Genomic DNA, 23,576 nt, shown 5'->3' with positions numbered 1-23,576 from the left:
GGGATTTTGATTGGCATTGCATTAAACCTGTAGAGAACTTTGGGTAATATCGCCATTTTGATGATGTTAGTTCTGCCTATCCATGAACAGGGTATATTTTTTCATCTTCTAAGATCTTCTTCTATCTCTCTCTTTAGGGTTCTGTAGTTTTCATTGTATAAATCTTTCACCTCTTTTGTTAGGTTGATTCCCAAGTATCTTATTTTCTTTGAGGATATTGTGAATGGAATGGTTTTCCTCATTTCCATTTCAGAAGTTTTGTTGCTGATATACAGGAATGCCTTTGATTTATGCATGTTGATTTTATATCCTGCCACTTTGCTGAATTCATTTATTAACTCTAGCAGTTTCTTTGTAGACCCTTTTGGGTCTGTTAAATATATTATCATGTCATCCGCAAATAGCAATAATTTAAGTTCTTCTTTTCCTATTTTTATGCCTTTAATTTCTTTTGTCTGTCTAATTGCTCTGGCTAGCATTTCAAGAATTAAATTGAATAGAAGTGGTGATAGAGGGCATCCCTGTCTTGTTCCAGATTTTAGAGGGAATGCCTTCAGTTTTTCTCCATTTAGGATGATGCTAGCCTGAGGTTTAGCATATATAGCTTTTACAATGTTGACGTAAGTTCCTGTTATCCCTAGTTTTTCTAGTGTTTTGAACATAAAGGGATGCTGTACTTTGTCGAATGCTTTTTCTGCATCTATCGAGATGATCATATGGTTCTTATCTTTAAGTCTATTGATGTGGTGAATAGCATTTATTGATTTCCATATATTGAACCAGACTTGCATCCCAGGGATGAATCCTACTTGATCATGGTGCACAATTTTTTTGATATGCTTTTGTATTCGATTCGCCAGGATTTTATTGAGAATTTTTGCATCCAAGTTCATTAGAGATATTGGTCTGTAGGTTTCTTTCTTTGAAGTGTCTTTGTCTGGTTTCGGGATCAGGGTGATGTTGGCCTCATAGAATGAATTTGGAAGAGCTCCTTCTTTTTCTATTTCTTGAAATATCTTGAAAAGTATTGGTATTAATTCTTCTTTGAAGGTTTTGTAAAACTCCGCTGTATACCCATCTGGTCCAGGGCTTTTCTTGGTTGGTAGTCTTTTGATGGCTTCTTCTATTTCTTCATTTGTTATTGGTCTGTTTAAATTGTGTGTGTCTTCCTGACTCAATCTGGGCAGATCGTATGACTTAAGAAATTTATTGATATCTTCACTATCTTCTATTTTATTGGAATATAGGGTTTCAAAATACTTTCTAATTATCTTCTGTATTTCTGTAGTGTCTGTTGTGATATTGCCTTTTTCATCCCGTATGTTAGTAATTTGAGTTCTCTCTCTTCTTCTCTTCATTAGCATGGCTAAGGGCCTGTTGATCTTATTTATTTTTTCAAAGAACCAACTTTTAGTTTTATCAATTTTTTCAATGGTTTTTTTTGTTTCAATTTCGTTGATTTCTGCTCTGATTTTAATTATTTCTTGTCTTCTACTACATTTGCTGTTATTTTGCTCTTCCTTTTCTAGGTTTTTGAGGTGTAGTGTGAGTTCATTTATTTGTTGGTTTTTTCTTTTTTTGAGGAAAGAACTCCAAGAAATGAATTTCCCTCTTAAAACTGCTTTCATTGTGTCCCATAGATTTCGGTATGTTGTGTCTGTATTGTCATTTGTCTCTAAGAATTTTTTTATCTCCTCCTTTATGTCTTCTGTAACCCATTGATCATTCAGTAACATATTGTTCATTTTCCATGTGATGTAGGATTTTTCCTTCCTTCTTTTATCATTGATTTCCAGTTTCATTCCATTATGATCAGATATGGTGCATGGTATTATTTCCACACCTTTATATTTACTAAGAGTTGCCCTATGGCATAATATATGGTCTATCTTTTAGTAGGATCCATGTGCTGCTGAGAAGAAAATGTATCCACTTGATGAAGGTTGATATATTCTATATATGTTGGTTAAGTCTAGGTTATTGATTGTGCTATTGAGTTCTATAGTTTCTTTATTCAGCTTTTGTCTAGAGGATCTGTCTAATGGCGAGAGCGGTGTGTTGAAATCACCCATAATTATTGTGTTGTAGTCTATTTGACTCTTGAACTTGAGGAGAATTTGTTTTATGAACGTTGTAGCACCATTGTTTGGTGCATACAAATTGATAATTGTTATGTCTTGTTGGTGGATGGTTCCTTTTAACAGTATACAGTGTCCTTCTTTATCCCTTTTGATTAATTTAGGTTTGAAGTTGATTTTATTCGATATGAGTATGGCCACTCCTGCTTGCTTCCGAGGGCCATGTGAGTGGAATGATTTTTCCCAACCTTTTACCTTCAGCCTGTGTATGTCTCTTCCTATCATATGAGTCTCCTGAAGGCAGCATATTGTTGGATTTGTTTTTTTAATCCAGGTTACTAGCCTATGTCTCTTGATTGGTGAATTTAGGCCATTAACATTTAAGGTTACAATTGAAATATGGTTTTTACTTCCAGTCATGTTTATTTATTTATTTATTTTAGTTTGGCTAGTTTTTACTTTTTGGTTATTTTCCTCCCCCTTTACTGAGATACCTCCCACTGTTAGTTTTGGGCACTATTTTTCAATTCCTCTTCTTGTAGTATTTTGCTCAAAATGCTTTGCAGTGCTGGTTTTCTGGCTGCGAATTCTTTTAGCTTTTGTTTATCGTGAAAGATTTTAATTTCATTGTCAAATCTGAAGCTTAATTTTGCTGCATACAGTATTCTTGGTTGGAATCCATTATTTTTCAGTGTTTGAAATACATTGTTCCAGGATCTTCTCGCTTTCAAAGTCTGTGATGAAAAATCAGTCGTTAACCTAATTGGTTTACCCCTGAATGTAATCTGCCTCCTTTCTCTCGTAGCTTTTAATATTCTCTCCTTGTTCTGTATGTTGGATATCTTCATAATTATATGTCTTGGTTTTGGTCTATTATGGTTTTGAATGTTTGGGGTCCTGTAGGCTTCTAGGATTTGGCAATCCATTCCATCTTTCATCTATGGGAAGTTTTCTAGAATTATTTCATTTAATAGGTTGTCCATTCCTTTGGTTTGAATCTCTATGCCTTCTTCTATCCCGATGACTCTCAAATTTGGTTTTTTTATGACATCTCATATCTCTTGAATAGATTGCTCGTGAGATTTAAGCATCTTTTCTGTGTTGACTATATTCTTTTCAAGTTGATAAACTTTGTCTTCATTATCTGATGTTCTGACTTCTACTTGATCTAGTCTATTTGTAATATTCTCATTTGAGTTTTTAATTGGTTTATAGTTTCCTGCATTTCTAGGATTACTGTTTGATTTTTTTTAAGATCTCTATCTCCTGGTAAAGCTCGTTCTTTGCCATTTGAATTTGTTTGTTTAATTCGTTTTCAAAATATACTTTCATTGCTTGGACTTGTTGTCTCATGTCTTCTCTAATATTCCTTTCCATCTGAGTTAGGTATGCCTTGAGTTCTTTCCCTATCCATGTTTCTGATGCTTCTAGGTCCTCCTGTAGAATTAAGTTGTCCTGCATTGTTTGTACTCCTTTTTTCCCTTGTTTTTTCATGATGTTCACATTACTTTCCAGCTCTATTTGATTGCTGTATTTCTGCTCTCTCCTATAGATTTGTTTTGGTTTTGTATATCTCTGTTGTCTCTCCTTTGTGTTGGTAGACTATGCCTGCTAAAGTGGAATCCGCTGGGAAGGAATTCCTACGGCCGAGCTCCAGTGACGTCACCTCTCTGCTATGGTGGGCCCCAGGCTCCTTGCCGGGGTGTCCGAATGGGGGGGTGGGACTGGACTGTCTCTGGTTGGTTTCAGCTCCCGGTCGCCGGTGGGCGGGCGTGCGGTCTCCAGCCGCCCAGTTGCACGAGCAGCGGGCCGGCTGTCGCCGGCGGGCGGGCGGTCTCCAGCCGCCAAGTTGCGTGGGCAGCTGGCAGGCGATCAGTCGATGGCGGGTGGGCGGTCTCCAGCTGCCCAATCGCGCGGGCAGCCGGCGGGCGATTGGTCGCCGTCAGGCGTGCGGTCTCCAGCCGCCCAGTCGCACGGGTAGCGGGCCGGTTGTCGCCAGCGGGCAGGCGATCTCTAGCCACCCAGTTGCGCGGTCGGTTGCCGGCGGGCGTGCGGTCTCCAGCCGCCCAGTCGTGAGGGCCTGGCCTCTAGTCCCCTGGTTTCTCCTGCTAGTCCTGGCTTCTCCTGCTAGACCAGTCTTCCCCTGAGTGATGCCTCTCGGCAGTTCAAACTGTACTCTGGGCCTGCTGTTTGCTGGGTGTGGAGGGTGGCTATTGGGAACCCCGGCACTCTATTGGTTTGATTTTTTCCGCTTGCCCCTCCCCCAGCGCTGGCAAGACAGGTTTTGTTTTCGCCGCTGATGGGAGAGGGAGTTGGAGGTCAGGTGTCTCTAGCTTTCCCCGCGTCTTTATGCAGGCTCGTTCTGATAATCCCTCCCCCGGAAAGCCTAGGAGATATTTTATGTGAATTCCCTGCTGTATGGGAGATGGGTTGAGTAACACACACCTGTTTTATTGTTGCAATCTGTTGGAGACTGGCAGTGGTTACGTCAGCTCTCCAAGATGGTGGCCGCTGGCTTCCTTGGTGGAGTTTCCGTTGTGGGGGATAGAACTGGACTGTTTCCTTCCCCGTCTGAAATCCCGAACTCAGCCCAGGGCTCAGTGAGGGCACAGCCAGCAGGATTCCACAGAATCCGTAGCAACGTTTCTCTCTGCTTGCTGGTCGCTTCTCGGCGGCGCCCTGCCGTCTGTAGCCGCGGGGCGGGCCGCGCGGATCAGTCAGCCTGGATCTCCGGTCGCACAGTTGGCTCGTGTTTGAGACTCAATTACCGGACCTTGGTGCTGGAAATCCTTCCTCTAGGTTTCGGTGCACCCCCATTTTGCTGTAAATTCCTAACAAGATAGTTTTTTGTCGTTCTAACTCGTTATTCACCTGCGCAGTGACGCGGTACACGGGGTGTGATGCACTCTATTCGCGGCCATCTTGGAGTATCAATATAACTTATTCTAATTAGGATCCCATTATTGTGGTTATACATGGTGCGATGTGGAGTTTTACAGGTTGTGTATTCATATATGAACACAGGAAATTTCTGTCTGATTTATTTTACTGTCTTTCCTATTCCCATCTCCCCTCCCTTCCCTTCATTCCACATTATCTAATGCAATGTAGAATTATTCTTATCCAGTTAGATTTAAGCCTGATAAATTGAAGCTGTTCCTTATTGTGTCAGTGACTTCCTAGTCGTATAGATTTATCTAGGAAGAAAGTTAATAAATATAAATTTATGGTCATTGAACATTTTTCAAATACTGATATTGTATGCTTCTCCTGTTTTCTAACGTAGGTCCGTGTTTGAGATCTGGTAAATGGTCAGGAGCAATAATGTTCTGCAGTAAAAAGAAATTGCTTGGTAAGTATTGTGTTCTTCAGATGATATGAAGCGATATGCATTTTAATGTTAACTTTAATTTTTTATGGAGGTTTAATTTATTGACAACACACACACTGGTCTTAAGTGTTCTGTCCAACAAGTTTGACAGTTCGTGTCTGCATCCTTGTAACTCTCAAGGTTGTATAAAACAAGATATAAAACGTTTCTGTCACCTTAGAAAATTCCCTGGTGTGTCTTTTTATTCATCCTTCCTGCATTCCCCACAGCCATCTTTTCATTTCTATCAGTTTAACTTTGCCTGTTTTTAACACAAATATAAATGAAACAACACAGAATTATTCTTTGGTCCTGCTTCTTCGGCTCAGTATAAGGTTTTTGACGCATATCTATGTGGTTGCATGAATCAATAGTTTGTTCTTCATTTTTATTTCTGTGTGGTGTGTGCATACACGAACACTTAAAACCAGCTTTACACGGTGGAAATAATTTTGGTTGTTGTAGGAGGAAATACTTTGTTTTCTTGATTGAGTAATCAGTCAACTGGAAATAGTTGGAACATCTCTTATCTGAAATACTTGGGCCAGAAGTATTTCAGAGTTTGAATATTTTCAGATTTTGTAATATTTGCACAGACTTTACCTGCTTGAGCATCCCTAATGTGGGAATCTGGAATGCTTCAGAATCTGAAACTTTTTGGGTATCATGTCAGTAGTCACAAAGTTTTGGATTTTGGAGCATTTTAGATTAAGATATTCAAACTATAGTATTAATAATATTCTGGTTTCTTGTGCAGCATCCCAACTAGTAAGTATTGATTTTGCCTTTTGATCCTGGTTAGCCAGTGGCAGTCTATCATGCAGTTTTTCCTTCAGTGAATGTGTATCCAATTTATTGCTGCTATTTTCTTTATTTTTGACCATAGATTTTGTAGACTGAAGGTTGGGCTGGAGTTAATCTACTGCCCCATCCCTTCTAGTGACACCCCTGACAGTTCTTTAACCTACTTGCCTAGGTATTGATTTCATGGTGCAGACCATGCTGTTGGACACTCACTCATTGCAACATAGTCTCAACATGAGTTACAAGTTGTCTCAAGGTTGTTCCCACTGCCGGCCATTAACCACAACCCTCTGGAGCAACGCTTTCCCAGTACTAATCTAAGAGTCTAGAATGACATTTTTTTTCTTTGTCGCTTGAAATAATTTATATCAGACCACTGGTACGATCTTACTATTGTAAACATAAGGTTAGTTAGAACATGGGTAAGTTTCTGACAGAACCTAATATTGCAAAATTTGGTGTGTTAAGAACATGGTCTGAGACCCAGGCCTCACTTGTGTATATATATATTAATGTACACACAAAAAAGAGGCAATTTCTTAATAAATAAAAGTAAAAAAGCAGAAGTGACTGTAATTGTGCAATCTAGGGACCATCATTCAAGGCTGTTGGGGGTACAACTTTGGAGGCCCCACCACAGTGAGCTCTATTCATGCACTTGTGTGTTGATCTAATTATATATCTCCAAATGGAATTTCACTGCACATTATTTTGAAACTCTCTCTTTAAACTTAATACTGTGGTTATAGATATTTTTGTCTAATTATTTCTCCATAACATTATTCTTATCTACATGTTCCCATAACTTTTTTTTTGGAAAATATTGTTTTACTGAAAAGTTGAAAGAATCCTAAAATGAACACCCACATGCACTTCACTTTATCTGTAGTTGTCACAGTTTGCTACTGTTTCCTCTCTTTCTTCCTTTCTCTTCAAAAAGTGCTATGCTTCTCCTGAGAATAGGCTTTCTCCTACAAAACTACAGTATTGGTACCACATGTAAGAAACATAACATTGATAAATGACATACATTCCATTTTTTAATTTCCCCAACTGTTACCCCAAAATCTCATCTCTCAGAGCTGATTTAAATTTTATACAATATCTAATCACTATTCACACGTTGAGTTTGGCTTTTAATCCATTTACTTTCTTTTAACTTTAGATTATTTTTCTTTATTTTGAATTTTAGGAAAGTCTAGTCCAGCCATTTATAGCATCTTCATAATGGAGTGGCAAAATAGAGAAAGGGGACCAGGAGGGAGAAGGAGGAGAGGGAAAGGGAAGATCCTGGGGAATGAAATTCACCAAAATATTGTCATACTGTGTGCATGTCAAATGTGTGACAGCAAATCCCACTTTTATGTATAATTGTAATGCACTAATAAAAAAGGAAGAAAGAAAAAGTATTCTAAATAGTTTAGTTAATTCCTACTACATTGATTTGGATTGAATACTTTTGGTACAAATATTATATTAACAATTGTTTTTAAATGGACAGTTGTAATGGTCCTTCGTGGTGTGATAGAAACACGAGTCAGAAACAATAGGAGTAAACCTGGGCTTTGCTGCTTAACAGCTCTTCCTGCTTGAGTTCTCTGAGCCTCACCTTTCTTATTTATAAAAGTTCTAACTGATGGTTTTTTTTTAATGAGAAATGCAGTGTTTATCTTCTTCACACAGAATTTCATCTTTTAGACAAATAATCACTGCTGTTTTAAGGAAGTTAACTGGTTTTTTTCCACATAGCTGTGTCGTTTCTGCACCCTAACTCTAACTGGCAGAGAAAGCTGAGGCATGTCCCTTCTTCTTGGACCTGTTACAATGGCCATATGACTTAGAAACTCACATTGGGTCACCATCACTAGCATCATCATCATGATTGGGAATGAGGCATTTTTGGGTCACATTAATTCTTCTCCTTGAGATCTGGTAATAGGGTGGAGAGCTTCTTTTACTTGAAGTATTTATTCATTCTTTTATTCATTCAATCAGTCAATCAATAGCATTTTCTTTTTTGGTACTGAACTCAGGGGCACTTGACCACTGAGCCACATCCCCAGCCCTATTTTGTATTTTATTTAGAAACAGGATCTCACTGAGTTGCTTAGTGCCTCACTTTCTCTGAGGCTGGCTTTGAACTCACCATCCTCCTGCCTCAGCCTCCCAAGCCACTGGGATTACAGGTGTGTGCCATTGTACCTGGCTAATAGCAGTTTTTAAAGTATATTTTTAAATTTTAATAGACACATACTAGTTGTGCATTGTTATGAGGTATAGTATGACATTTCAGTACATGTTTACAAAGCACCATAATCATCAGATCAGAATAACTGGCATACCCCTAACCTCAGACATCTATCATTTCTTTTCAAAAATCATACTAGAACCCTTATGATATGTTGTTATACTAACTGTTGCTTTTTACAATTCAATAGAATATGAATATATATATATATATATATATATATATATATATATATATATACTCACATAATTTTTATGTTTATGGTAGCAATCATGACTTTAAAACATCTTACTCACCATCATTACAGTGTTATATTTGCCAGAGGAGTACAATGTAGAGATTTGAATCTGCCTGGGTTTCTTTGGGGAAATACCTTGAAGAGGTGATATTGTGCCTCAATAAGGTACTTCACATCTACAGCATTAATAAAGCTGCACTTAGACTTATCTAAACTCTCAGCATCATCAGGAAGCTGAGGCTGTTGATAATTTCTGTGAAAATATGTGAACCAGTCATGAGTGTAATGAGAAAATACTAATCTCCTCCTGAGATATACTTTATTTTTTATTATCTCCATATTCATATACGTCTCACATTCTTTGAGATGTGAAAAATGACAGTGAATTGAGTCAGATACTTAAAACACTGTGACTACAGTCTATTTTCCATTTGTTTTTTGTAATTTACCCTCTCTGGATAGTTTGCAGGGGAGGCCCAGCGACAAATTGTGTTAAAGCTAATATGTGTTTCTCCACAAAACAATCAGAAAAGTGTTGTTCATGTATAAAATACCTAATTCAGATCTTATTACTTTGGCAATGGAAAGCAAAAGAAGTAGATAATTAAGATCTTTCTTTACTAAAGCTGTTCTTGATTCCAAAATGCGGGAGCTGTGGAGCCAGCACGTATTACACCACAAGGGCCGCACTTAGAGTGTTTATGGGGCATGGGGACGAGTCAGATCAGGGCTGCTTTCTGTCTTCCGTGGGCCTTAGGCACTTCTGCCTTTGTTTTTTCCTTCCTCCATAAAATGTATTAAACATTGGATTTTATGACTGCATTAATACAAAGACAAATAGAATTCAGACTGGATCCATTATTGTGAATCCATTATTATTTTATTCATTTTTGTCTTTTGATTTTAAAATAAATGAAAATTAAAACATTTTTGAGGGTCCTTAAAATTATCATGGGGCCTACGCACTCTGCCAGCTGTGCCCCTGGGGAAGTCAGCCCTGAACCAGTTTGGGGCCAGCTGCCTTCTAGAAAGCAACCCTAAATGTCCTGGGCAGGAGAGAGAGACATGGCTTCATGGTTTCTTAGGCTTATTTTTGTGAACCTTCATGTAGAGAGCAGTCCATGATGCCTGCAGTAATGTAGCTCTTTGACATTATTATTGCTACTATAAGTTTAAAAATCATGCGGTGATATAGAACTCTATGGCGCTTACGTATTTTCACTACACTCCAAAATCTTCAGAGTTTTTTCCTTGTCCAACTTATCCATACGTTTGATTCTAGGTGGCTGTGATGTAACATGGTTCATTTAGATCAATAGCATAAGAATTTCCTGGGTTTGACCAGCATTAGTGCTCTAGGTGTGTAAAGCTCTGTTAACCCTCTGTAATGGTCCTTCGTGGTGTGATAGAAACACGAGTCAGAAGCAATAGGAGTAAACCTGCCCTTTGCTGCTTAACAGCTCTTCCTGCTTGAGTTCTCTGAGCTTCACCTTTCTTATTTATAAAATGGGGTTCGTCCCTTTCTCTCTCTCTCAAGGCTATCGTGAAGATGAATGCAAAATGTAATGACATATATGAAGTACTTTACAAATCACAAAAGTACTGTATCAGTGTTAGGCTACTGAATTCATAGAAACCTGGTATAGTTCATAGGTTGGTAGGTTTTTATCCTAATATTCTGGGTTTTGCCAAAATGATTTTGTCCGGTTTCATGGCTGACATGAATAATACCTTTACAGGTGGATTTTCTGTTGACAGACTTAACTTGTAAGGGGCTCTGATTTTTAAGAGAACATTTTGGAAGCCCTGGGAGTCTTTGCTGTGTTGCTCATTTCACAGGGGTTATTTATTTTTGGTGAGTCAGAGGCCTGCCAGTGTGGTAGAAACAATAAGAATCAGCTGCTTTGGTTGAAATTTATATACCTGCTTTGCAGGAGTTTATAGTGATTTCTCTTAAAATAAATGTTGAATTATTATGTCTGTTTTGCAACCAAGCAACAATAGGATCCAGGAATTATGGAGCCTCAATGCTAACAGAATTTTGGATTTTTTGGTTTTTTTGGCTCTAATAAAGGAGTAAAGTCCATATTTTTGTTTTCCTGTGTAATTAGATTAGTTAATGCCACAGACATTTTTTGAGCATATTAGACAATGGGTTTGTCCTGTGTTAGAGGATTTGTGATTAAAAAAATGAAAAACGCAGACTCTACCCTTATTGGTATCATATTAATACATTAATGTAATTATAATATATATGTAAAATTTATATATATATATATATATATATATATATATATATATATATATATATATATATATATTTCCTGTATCGATAAAATTTACAAGTATATAAAATTTATATACACACACACACATATAGTTTAACCAGTAAATGAACCCCAGGGTGCTTAACCACTGAGCCACATTCCCAGCCCTTTTTATGTTTTATTTAGAGACAGGGTCTTACTAAGTTGCTAAGAGCCTCACTATATTGCTGAGGCTGGCTTTGAACTCACTATTCTCCTGCCTCAGTCTCCCAAATCTCTGTGATTACAGGCATGCACCACTGTGCTTGGCTTAATTATATATATATATATATATATATATATATATATATATATATATATATATATATATATATATTTTAAAGAACATATTTTTCCTTGGGTTTCTCTCTTATGGAACAACAACAGAAATCCAAAGGCTGTCTTCTCAAGTAGTTTTGCAGTTACATGAAGTAGCTGTTGTTTTAAACTTGCTTTTTGTCTGTTATAGTAACTCATTTGTGAAGTTGGATCATGCTTTTTTCAAAATCTGTTTTCTTTAGTTTAATTGAATGAGACCATTGAAATGAAATACCAAAAGGTACTGATAAGTCAATGACATGCTTAAGACAGTGCTGGCTTCACAAAAGCCCTCTCATAACTTTGGGCTTAAATTTCCTAATGATGTCTCATGTATATTTTAATAACTTTTTGGTATTCAGGAAGGAAGGAGCATGGTGTATTTTCTCTGGTGCCACTAGAGGTAAGAACCACCTAATCCCTTGTATTTTACCACATTAAAATTCTATGTAAAAAGATAATGGGAGAGGCTGGGGTTGTGGCTCAGTGGTAGAGTGCTTGCCTATCACACATAAGGTACTAGGTTCAAACCTCTGCACCACATAAAGATAAAATAAAGATATTATGTCCACCTACAACTAAAAAATAAGTGTTAATAAAAGATGATAGGGATCATCCAGAGATCCCAAGTCCTGTTGCTTGTCCTAAATATTGCAGGACGTTGTCCTCCATCCCTAGGTTCATCAGCCTCTCTGATTGGGAGAACAGAAGGAGACAGCATTGGAGTCCTTATACCTAGGTGTGCTCCAGACTTTTGTCCTGTGATTTAGTCTTGGAATAGAAATCTTCTCACAGAGGATTCATTCTCTATTTAAAAATTGACCACCATAGTCATTTTGCAGAGTTGCAAATAGAAAGTTCAGAGAAGAGCTGTCTTCTTATTCTCAAGTACTTACTGAGTTTGTGTGCTACTCTTAACTTTATCCAAATGTGGCACTATGTAGGCTTAGAGAGATCTGATGTTCTATTACCCCTGATGTGGGTTAGGTTAGGTTGCTGTAAAAGATCAACAGTCACAGAGGACTTCCTAAGGAGAAGCCTAGAACCTGTTCTTCAACACCGTCCTTTCTCATGTCTCTTTGGTATTAGCAGCGGTGGTTGTTCTCTTCTTGAATGCTCATCAGTTTTAGTCTTCATGACTCTCACATTCTTCTTGCTTCTCAGATTTATACTTTTATCTTCTTCACTGGACCCTTGTTACAGAATTTCCTCCTGGTTCAGTCTTCTTCACTTTTTTCCTCCGAACATATTGTTCCATAGAGAACTTGTTTTCTATCTTGGCTTCTGTTCACTTCTAAGGAGATGATTCTTAAATATAGTGTACACTGTGAGAAACTAAATATTATACCTTATTTCCCTCTGCTGCTACCTTTGATCTAATAGTACTCTTAATATAGTTCTAGATTGCTGTAGTAGCCAGTTTTCTGTTACTACAACATAGTACCCCAGGCAGAAGCAAATTTTTTTTTAAACAAAGAAAAGAGATTTATTTAGTTCATGGTTCTGAAGGTTCAAGGGCATAGTGCCAGCATTGGCTCAGTTTTAGTGAGGACCTCTTGGCAGTTGGCATCCCAACAGTAGGAACACACAGGGGAGGAAGAGATTGGATCACTAAACAGGAATTCAGAGAGTGAGTCAGGAGTCAAATTTGCTCTTGGAATTTGCTCTCACAAGAACTCAGGTCCCTTAAACCTACCTTAGTCCCTTCTGAGGGCAGCACCCCAGTGATCCAAACCCACCAACCAGACTCCACCTTTTAAAGATCTACCACTTCCCAATATCGTTGCACTAAGAACAAATCCTCTAACGTAAATCCTTGGGGTAGATACTCAAACCATAGTAATTGTATTGAATGGTAAGATTTGGGAAATAGAAGGATCTTCACAATCACATTGTCCAGCTTTACTTCCAACTTGATAATCTATTCCTATAGTGCAGCTGAATATTTCCTTGAATATTTGCTCTGACAGGTAGTTCAGACATCTAATTTAGGAGACGGCTTGTTCTCTGTTTTGACAGAAAATTCAATTACATATTAACTGGAATTTCAGAGCCTTGTAAATTTCACTTTCTGTTCTGAGCTTTTGAATAATGCAGAATAGATATTCTACCATCTATATTAAAGATCATCAGATATTTGAAGACCTTCCTTATATTGTTACATCTCCATGTTTTCTCTCTCTCTGAATTTCCCTTTATATCTGTCTTTTTGGTTAGACACCTCCCAGTTTTTTCTAATATAAGACATCGTTCATAGTTTTCAAATTTTTATTATGACTGAGATCTGAGTTCCACAAGGAAATTTCTGCTGTCTTTCTCCTTTTTGACCTTGAAACATATAGCATGCTGTTCTTCATTTTGTTCCAGAAACTGAATAGATGTTTGAATGAACACCTATTGTTTATGATGCTTTTTTTATTGGGTCTTTTTAGTTACACATAATATTAGGATTCATTCTGACATAATTATAAAAGTATGAAATATATTTTGCTCCAATGCAGTCCCTAGTACTTCCCCTTTCATTTTCCTCTTCCTTCCCTGATTTCCTTCCTTCTACACTCCTGATCTTTCTGTTACTTACTTACAGATTTTTTAAAAAAATTGTGCCTTATAGATATACATAAGGTTAGATCACTGTGGTATGTTCATATATGTACATAGGAAGGTTAGGGCTGGTTCATTCTGCTGTTCTTCCCTTATCCTGCCCCTCCTCTCCTTCCTTAGTTCCCTTTCTTTACTCCACTGAACTTTGTTTTGATGGAATACATCTCCCCCAATTTTCTTTTTTTCCCTTTATTTTAGACCACCTTCTGCTTATCAGAGAAATGGTTTGACCTTTGGTTTGTTGGGACTGGTTTATTTCATTTAGCCTGATAGTCTCCTGTTCTATCCATTTACTGGGAAATGCCATATTTTCATTCTTTTTTTATGACTAAGTAATACTCCATTGTGTATATATACCACATTTCTTAATCCATTTATCTGTTGAAGAGCACCTAGGTTGGTTCTCTAGCTTGGCTATTTTGAATTGTGCTGCTGTAAACATTGACGTGGCTGTATCACAGTAGTATGCTGATTTAAAATCTTTTGGATACATACCAAGGAGTGGGGTGGCTGGGTCATATGATGGTTCCATTTTCGTTTTTTTTTTTTTTTTTTTTTTGAGGAATCTCTGTACTGCCTTCCAGAGTGTTTTTTTAGTAACAATGTATGGATGTACCCTTTCCCCAACATCCTCACCACCATTTATTGTTACTTATATTCTTGATAATTTCCATTCTGAGTAAAATGATATGAAATCTCAATATAGTTTCAATTTTATTTTGCATTTATTTGTGAATGTGAATCCTTCTCCTCTATGTAGGCAGATAGCCTTTTCTTCTGGAACTTCAAAGATGTCATTCCACTGCTTTCAAGTTTCTACTGATTCTTTTGAAAAAGCAGCTGAGAATCTTACTGTGACTGTTTTGAAGGCCTTTGCAACTTTGAGAAGCTAGAAAGAGATGATCCTTGTGGAAGGCAGATTGAAGCTTCCACTCCCCCAAAATATCTACTTCCCTAGAACCTAGGCATACATTCCCTTCTGTGGTTAGAGGAACTTTGCAGTGGAGGATCTTGAGATGGCAACAATACCCTGGATTATGTAGATGGCCCCAGAATAACTGCCAGGACCCAGAGAAGAGGGTGTCAGATGGTCAGAGTCAGAGAGGGAGGCCTGACAATGAGAGCAGAGTTCAGAGGGATGTGGGCCATGAGCCAAGGGATGTGGGCAGCTGTTAGAAGCTGGAAAAGTTGAGGAAGTGTTTTACCTGAAGAGCCTTGAAAGGAACTCAGCCCTGATAACAGGTTTGGACTTCCAGCATCCAGAACTGTAAGATGATATGTTGATGTTGTCTGAGCTAATAAGTTTCTCATAAAAAAAAAGTTTCTCGTAATTTTTGTTAAAACAGAAATAGAAAAGAGAATTTGAAAGGACTGTTCTGTTGACAATATAGGCTGACTGGGAGGCAGGGGCAGAGGCAGTGAGACCTGAGGGGAGGCTATTGCAGTAATCTCAGAAGGAGGTGGGAGATGATGGTGGCTTAAACCAAAGCACGGGCAGGAGAGCTGGGGAGAAGTGGCCAGATGGCCTAAATGCCACCTTTCTTTTCTGCCTGAAATCCTGGCTCACTCATATCTCTTTTTAAGTGCTTTTTATTTGATATTTCATGAATAAGTAAATAAACGAGGCTCTTTTTTTTTTTTTTCCTGTTGTTCTTTTCACACTGGGACAGATATGCTACTAGAAGGAACAGCAGAGGAAAAAGCCCTCTTTTTTTTTTTTTTAGAGAGAGAGAGAAAGAGAAAGAGAGAGAATCTTTTTTGTAGATGGACACAACACAATGCCTTTATTTTTTAGGTGGTGCTGAGAATCGAACCCGGGTCCCGCCTGTGCTAGGCGAGCGCTCTACTGCTGAGCCACAATCCCAGCCCCGAAAGCCCTCTTTTTAAAATGTATTTTTTATTATAATTTGTTATATATGACAGCAGAATGTATTAAAATTCATATTATAGATATAGAGCACAGTTTTCATATCTCTGGTTGTATATAGAGTATATTCACACCACTCATGTCTTCATACATGTACTTAGGGTGATGATATCCATCTCATTCCTCCATCTTTTTTATCCACATGCCCCCTGCCTTTCCCTCCACCCCTTTGCCCTATCTAGAGTTCCTCCCATGCTCCCCCTCCCAACCCCACTATGAAACATCCTCCTTATATCAGAGAAAACATTTGGCATTTGGTTTTTTGGGAATGGCTAACTTCACTTAGCATTATATTCTCCAACTCCATCCATTTACCTGCAAATGCCATGATTTTATTCTCTTTTATTGCCGAGTAATATTCCATTGTGTATATATACACCACATTTTTTATCCATTCATCTATTGATTAGGTTGGTTCCACAGTTTAGCTATTGTGAATTGTGCTGCTATAAACATTGATGTGGCTGTGTCCCTGTAGTATGCTGTTTTTAAGTCCTTTGGGTATAGACCGAAGAGAGGGATAGCTGGGTCAAATGGTGGTTCCATTCCCAGCTTTCCAAGGAATCTCCATACTGCTTTCCATATTGGCTGCACCAATTTACAGTCCCACCAGCAATGTATGAGTGTGCCTTTTCCCCCCGCATCCCCACGAACACTTATTGTTGTTTGTATTCTTAATAGGTGCCTTTCTGACTAGAGTGAGATGAAATCTTAGAGTAGTTTTGATTTTTTTCTAATTGCTAGAGATGTTGAACATTTTTTTATATATTTGTTGACTGATTGTATATCATCTTCTGAAAGGTATCTGTTCCGTTCCTTGTCCCATTTATTGATTGGGCTGTTTGTTTTTTTTGTTGTTTAGCTTTTTAAATTCTTTATATACGATAGAGATTAGTGCTCTATCTGATGTGCGAGTGGTAAAAATTTGTTCCCAAGATGTATTCTCTCTATTCACCTCACTTTTGCCAAGAAGAAGCTTTTTAGTTTGAGTCCATCCCATTTATTGATTCTTGATTTTAATTCTTGTGCTATAGGAGTCTTATTGAGGAAGCTAGGGCCTAATCCGACATGATGGAGATTTGGGCCTACTTTGTCTTCTAATAGGCGCAGTGTCTGTGGCTTAATTCCTAGGTCTTTGATCTACTTTGAGTTGAGTTTTGTGCATGGTGAGAGATAGAGGTTTAAGTTCATTTTGTTGCATATTGATTTCCAGTTTTCCCAGCACCATTTGTTGAAGAGGCTGTCTTTTCTCTAATGTATGTTTTTGGCACCTTGTTTAATACAAGATAACTGTAATTATGTGGTTTAGTCTCTGTGTCCTTTATTCTGTACCATTGGTCTACCAGTCTGTTTTGATGCCAATACCATGTTGTTTTTGTTACTGTTGCTCTGTAGTATAGTTTGAGATCTGCTAATCCTTGCTAAGGATTGCTTTAGCTATTATGGGTCTCTTATTTTTCCAGATGAATTTCATGGCTGCTTTTTCTATTTCTATGAGAAATGTCATAGGGACTTTGATTGGAATAGCATTAAATCTGTATAGTGCTTTTGGTAATATGGTCATTTTGACAATATTAATTCTGCCTATCCAAGAACAAGGGAGATCTTTCCATCTTCTAAGGTCTTCTTTAATTTCTTTCTTTAGCATTCTGTAGTTTTCATTGTAGAGGTCTCTCACCTCTTTTATTAGGTTGAGTCCCAAATATTTTGTTTTTTGAGGCTATTGTAAATGAGGTAGTTTTCCTCATTTCCCTTTCAGAGGATTTGTCACTGATAAACAGAAATGCCTTTGATTTATGGGTGTTGATTTTGTATCCTGCTACTTTGCTGTATTCATTTACTAGTTCTAGAAGTTTTCTGGTAAATTTTTGGGTGTTCTAGGTATAGAATCATATCGTTAGCGAAGAGAGCTAATTTGAGTTCTTCTTTTCCTATTCATATCCCTTTAATTTTTTTGTCTGTCTAATTGCTCTGGCCAGTGTTTAAAGAACTGTGTTAAATAGAAGTGGTGAAAGAGGATATATCCCTGTGTTGTTTCAGTTTTTATAGGGAATGCTTTCAATTTTTCTCTATTTAGAATGATGTTGGCCTAGGACTTAGCTTTTATGATGTTGAGATATGTTCCTGTTATCCCTAGTTTTTCTAGTGTTTTGAACATAAAGGGATGCTGTATTTTGTGGAATGCTTTTGCTGCATCAATTAAGATGATCGCATGATTCTTATCTTTAAGTTTATGGATGTGATGAATTATGTTTATTGATTTCTGTATGTTGAACCAACCTTGCATCCCTGAGATGAACCCCACTTGTTCAAGGTGCACTATCTTTTTGATGTTTTTGTATTTGATTTGCCAGAATTTTATTGAGAATTTTTATTATTTATATATATATATATATATATTGTAGTTGGACACGATACTTTCATTTTATTTATTTATTTTTATGTGGTGCCGAGGATTGAACCCTTGCACATGCTAGGTGAGCACTCTACTGCTGAGCCATAACCCCAACCCCTTATTGAGAATTTTTGCATCTATGTTCAGTAATGATATTGGTCTGAAGTTTTCTTTCTTTGATGTGTCTTTGCCTGGTTTTGGAATCAGGTGATATTGGCCTCATAGAATGAGTTTGGAAGTGCTCCCTCTTTTTCTGTTTCACAAAATAATTTGTAGAGTATAGGTATTAGTCCTTCTTTATAGGTCTTATAGAACTCAGCTGTGTATCCATCTGGTCCTGGGCTTTTCTTGGTTGGTAGGCTTCTGATGACATCTTTTATTTCCTTGCTTGAAATCTATCTGTTTAAATTGTGTGTAATATCCTGATTCCATTTGGGCAACTCATATGCCTCTAGAAATTTGTTGGTGCCTTCGATATTCTCTATTTTATTAGAGTACAAGCTTTGAAAATAATTTCTAATTATCTTCTGTATTTCTATAGTGTCTTTATGATGTTTCCTTTTTCATAATGTATGTAAAAGATTTGAATTTTCTCTTTCCTTCTCTTTGTTAGCATGGCTAAGGGTTTGCCAATTTTATTTATTTTTTGGAAGAACCAACTTTTTGTTTTGTCAATTTTTTCAATTTCATTGATTTCAGCTCTGATTTTAATTATTTCCTGTCTTCTCCTGCTTTTGGTGTTGATTTGTTCTTCTTTTTCTAGGGCTTTGAGATGTAGTGTTAGGTCATTTATTTGTTGACTTTTTTTCTTTTAAGGAATGAACCCCATGCAATGAACTTTCCTCTTAGTAGTGCCTTCATAGTGTCCCAGAGATTTCGATATGTTGTATCAATATTCTCATTACCTTTAAGAATTTTTTATCGCCTCATTGATATCTTTTGCAACCCATTGTTCATTCAGTAGCATATTATTTAGTCTCCAGGTTTTGGAGTAGTTTTTACTTTTTATTTTATCATTGATTTCTAATTTCATTCCATTATGATCTAATAGAATGCAGAGTAGCATCTCTACTTTTATGTATTTGTTAAGAGTTGCTTTGTTGCATAATATATGGTCTATTTTAGAGAAGGATCCATGTGCTACTGAGAAGAAAGTGTATTTGCTTGTTGAAGGATGAAATATTCTATATATGTCAGTTAAGTCTAAGTTATTGATTATGTTATTGAGTTCTATCGTTTCTTTGTTCAGCTTTTGTTTAGAAGATCTATCCAGTGGTGAAAGAAGTGTGTTAAAGTCTCACAGAATTATTGTGTTGTGGTCAATTTGACTCTTGAACTTGACAAGAGTTTTTTTGATGAACATAGAGGCTCCATTGTTTGGGGCATATATTTATAATAATTTTTATGTCTTCTTGTTGTATGGTTCCCATGAGCAGTATGAAATGTCCTTCTTTGTCCCTTTTGATTAACATTAGCCTAAAGTCTACTTCATTTGATACGAGGATGGAAACCCCTGCTTGCTTCCTCAGTCCATGTGAGTGGTAAGATTTTTTCCCAACCTTTCACCTTCAGTCTGTGTGTCTTTTCTTATGAGTCTCTTGGAGGCAGCATATTGTTGGGTCTTTTTGTTTTAATCCAATTAGCTAGCTTATGTCTTTTGATTGGTGAGTTTAGGCCATTAACATTCAGGGTTATTATTGAGACATGACTTGTATTCCTAGCCTTTTTGGTACCAGTACCATGCTGTTTTTGTTACTATTGCTCTGTAATATAGTTTGAAATCTGGTATCGCTATACCGCCTGATTCACACTTCCTGCTTAGAGTTGCTTTTGCTATTCTGAGTCTTTTATTTTTACATATGAATTTCATGATTGCTTTATCTATTTCTACAAGAAATGCCGTTGGGATTTTGATTGGCATTGCATTGAACATATAGAGAACCTTTGGTAAAATCGCCATTTTGATGATGTTAGTTCTGCCTATCCATGAACAGGGTATATTTTTCCATCTTGTAAGATCTTCTTCTATTTCTCTCTTTAGGGTTCTGTAGTTTTCATTGTATAAATCTTTCACCTCTTTTGTTAGGTTGATTCCCAAGTATTTTATTTTTTTTGAGGATATTGTGAATGGGGTGTTTTTCCTCATTTCCGTTTCAGAAGAGTGTAGATTCTTCAAGCACTCCGAGCTGCTCATAACTGCTAGCTGCTAGCTGTAAACTGAAAGTTATTCCAACAGTTTTTCATTCCCTCTTCATAGAATATTTTGCCAAGGATGTTCTATAGTGCAGGTTTTCTAGCTGTAAATTCTTTTAACTTTTGTTATCATGGGAGGTTTTTATTTCATCATCTAATCTAAAGCTTAATTTTGCTGGATACAAAATTCTTGGTTAGCATCCATTTTCTTTCAGAGCTTGATATATGTTGTTCCAGTATCTTCTAGCTTTCAGAGTGGGCTTAAAAATCTGCAGATAACCTAATCGGTTTCCCCATGTATGTGATCTGATTCCTTTCTCTCATTGCTTTCAATATTCTCCTTATTCTGTATTTTAGGCATATTCCTTATAACGTGCTTGGTACATTTGGTGTCCTGTAAGCTTTTTGTATTGGATTTGTTCTTCAAGTTTGGAAAATTTTCTGATTTTATTTTATGTAATAGATTGTTCATTTCTTTGGTTTGGAACTCTATGCCTTCCCCTACTTTAATAACTCTTAAATTTGGTCTGTTTATGCTCTCCCATATTTCTTGAATGTTCTGCTCATGGTTTATTACCAATTTCACTGTGTGGTCTACATTCTTTTCAAGATTATATATTTTGTCTTCATTGTCTGAGGTCCTGTCTTCCAAGTGGTCTAATCTGTTGGTGATGCTTTCAATTGAGCTTTTAATTGGTTTATTGTTTCTTTCATTTCAAGGATTTCTGTTTGGTTTTTCTTTAGAAGCTCTATCTCCTTATTGAAGTCATCTTTTGCTTCCTGTATTTGCTTATGTAGCTCTTTGCCAAAATGATCTTTTGCTGCCTGTATTTGTTCTCTTATTTCATCCTTTAATTCACAGAACATTTTAATTATGTACATCCTGAACTCCTCTGTCATTTCATCTGCTGTGCTAGCCATGGATTCTAATAATGTGGTGTCTTGATTTGTTTGGGGCATTTTCTTCCCTTGTCTTTTCATGTTGCTCGTATTTCTTCCTTTCTAACTCTATGGATCCGAAGCATTACCCTTTTTACCCTATAGGCTTATAGTGGCCCTGTAGGGCCTCACCTGGCTATCTGGTGTTCCAAACTGATAGTTGCCCCGACTAAAAATGGCGATGGAGGTGACCCAAGATGGACGCTGCTGCTTTTACAGATGGGGTGTTGGGTTGGTTGTGGGGAGCCAGGTGATGGCGTTGTTTGATGCGTTCAGAGATGAGCAGTGTGGCTTGCAGTGTTGTGGCTATTGGCTTTCTTCAGAGCCTGTGATGTCCCCAGGTGCAAACAGGTTACCTTGAGTGGGAACTATGGCAGTAGCTGTGGAGTCCCAAGATGAAGGACCAAGTTGGTAGATGGGGGTCCACACAGGAGTGGCAGCTGGAGTTCCTGTGTGTAGTTAGCAGCTGAGTGTCCTTCATGTGAGCAGTGTCTGGGATTTCTGCAGCTGATGCCGGTCGTCCCACTAAGGCACTTGTGAGACCTGGGTGGGCAAGTAGTGGGGAGTTGAAAGTCCTTTTCTAATGCTGCTTGCTTAATGGGGCCTCACAGCAAGGCGGCTGTGATGCCCGTGTGGGATCAGCTTGGAGGGGTCCTCTATCACTCTCAGCAAAGCAGTGTTCCCACTAGTTGAGACCTAGGTCACGGAGTGACACAGAATGCTGTTTCCCTCTGGCCCTCCATCTTGGATCCCCCTTGAGCTGCCCTGTTTTCATGACTGTATTTTTCCCCATCTTAGTCCTCAAGCACATTTCTTTTCAGTAAACACAGCTGCTTAGCTTGGAAAAGGTGCATGGCAAAACAGCCTAGCACACTCTGGTGTGTATACAGCCACATAAGTTCCTTTCAGATCTGCCTGGCATGGGTGGGACATGTTTGGCCACCCATCTGGACTTGACTTTTTTTTTCTCTGCTTTCCTGTGGTTTTCTGGATCTCTTCTTTGCTTCCTTGCTGTGCTTGTATTTGTGGGCATGCCTACCCTTTGAAGGCAACTGCTGACTTGTCTTTGTTATTCTTTCACTGACTAGAGTAGAGCCTCCCAAAAGAGCTCAATAAATATTTCTGTAATAAATCACTTTCTCTTGACTCCAGCAATGTTAATTTGCCACACAGATTCAGGGAGCTGAGATACAGAACCAATATGTACTAAAGAAACTCAATTTGTAGCTCCATCCATCTTAAGATGACAAACATCTCTCTTTAGAGAAAGCATTCTGATTCTGGCCCAGTCCATAAAACTGCCTTCTCTTTCTCAAATTGTAAAAGAATGTGAAATTAAAACAGCAAAGTAAAACTTGCACATGTAATAAGGGCTTCAAAGAAAGCAGTCAGCTGTGAACAGGGCTTTGGGAGAGCATCCTCAGCTAGGACTGCCCCAAAGTCTCCAAAGAGGGGCCAGAGGATTCCTACAGGAAGTCCTCCACAGTGGAGTAGAGTCCAGGACTGGAAATGAGTGAGATATAAGAAGCCACTGGGCCACAAGGTTAACTGGAATGGGTATGTGTGTGTATGTGTGCGTACCATTTGAAGAACATCCCCGAATATTACATCCCATGAGAGAGGCCCCTCTCACCTTGACCTCTGGTCTCAGGCACACACCAATTTGTAGTTTCCCAGTCATCTCTGCATGGTATCATCTACCATCTCCTTATACCCAGAATTTCTGCCAACCATCTTTTACAGGGAAGACAGTTCTGGGTTTGAATTCTGACTCTCTTGTATCATCTTTCTAGGTCTTTCTTTCTCTATCTGTAGGGTGAGACTTAATAATAGTTTGGAGGATACATGAAATAATGCATTCAGATATTTCATAAAATATCTAGCTTTTAATAAGTGTTTAATAAACATTAGATATTATTATTATTATTATTATTGGTATAGTGAGTCAAATCCCCAGTTATGAATCTATACTTATTATTTGTATATTTATAGGAAACTAAATGCTGAGGACTTATCTAAGGATTTTATTGATTTCACTTGTAATTTATATAATTCAGTTCATTATTCTAGAAGAAGAATGAATTAATAAAAATTTTATATTTCTCTGTGAAGCTATCATAAGCCATGGAAGGAATAAAGTGCCTAATAAATCAAAT

General features: G+C 37.6%; 1 protein-coding gene across 1 annotated transcript in view; it reads left to right on the top strand.

Moving 5' to 3' along the window:
• The window catches only part of Atp8b4 (ATPase phospholipid transporting 8B4 (putative)), a 238,584-nt gene that overhangs the window by 12,751 nt on the left and 202,257 nt on the right, over positions 1-23,576 (top strand). The window contains exon 2 of the mRNA XM_027926068.2: positions 5,365-5,430. Within this exon, the coding sequence (XP_027781869.2) occupies positions 5,403-5,430 (28 nt within the window). The 5' untranslated portion in view covers positions 5,365-5,402. The remainder of the gene's footprint in view (positions 1-5,364; positions 5,431-23,576) is intronic.

Source organism: Marmota flaviventris, chromosome 2, assembly GCF_047511675.1.
Source record: "Marmota flaviventris isolate mMarFla1 chromosome 2, mMarFla1.hap1, whole genome shotgun sequence".
NCBI lineage: Eukaryota > Metazoa > Chordata > Mammalia > Rodentia > Sciuridae > Marmota > Marmota flaviventris.
The sequence above is the reverse complement of the archived record's forward strand: the minus strand, read 5'-3'. Positions and strand labels throughout refer to the sequence as shown.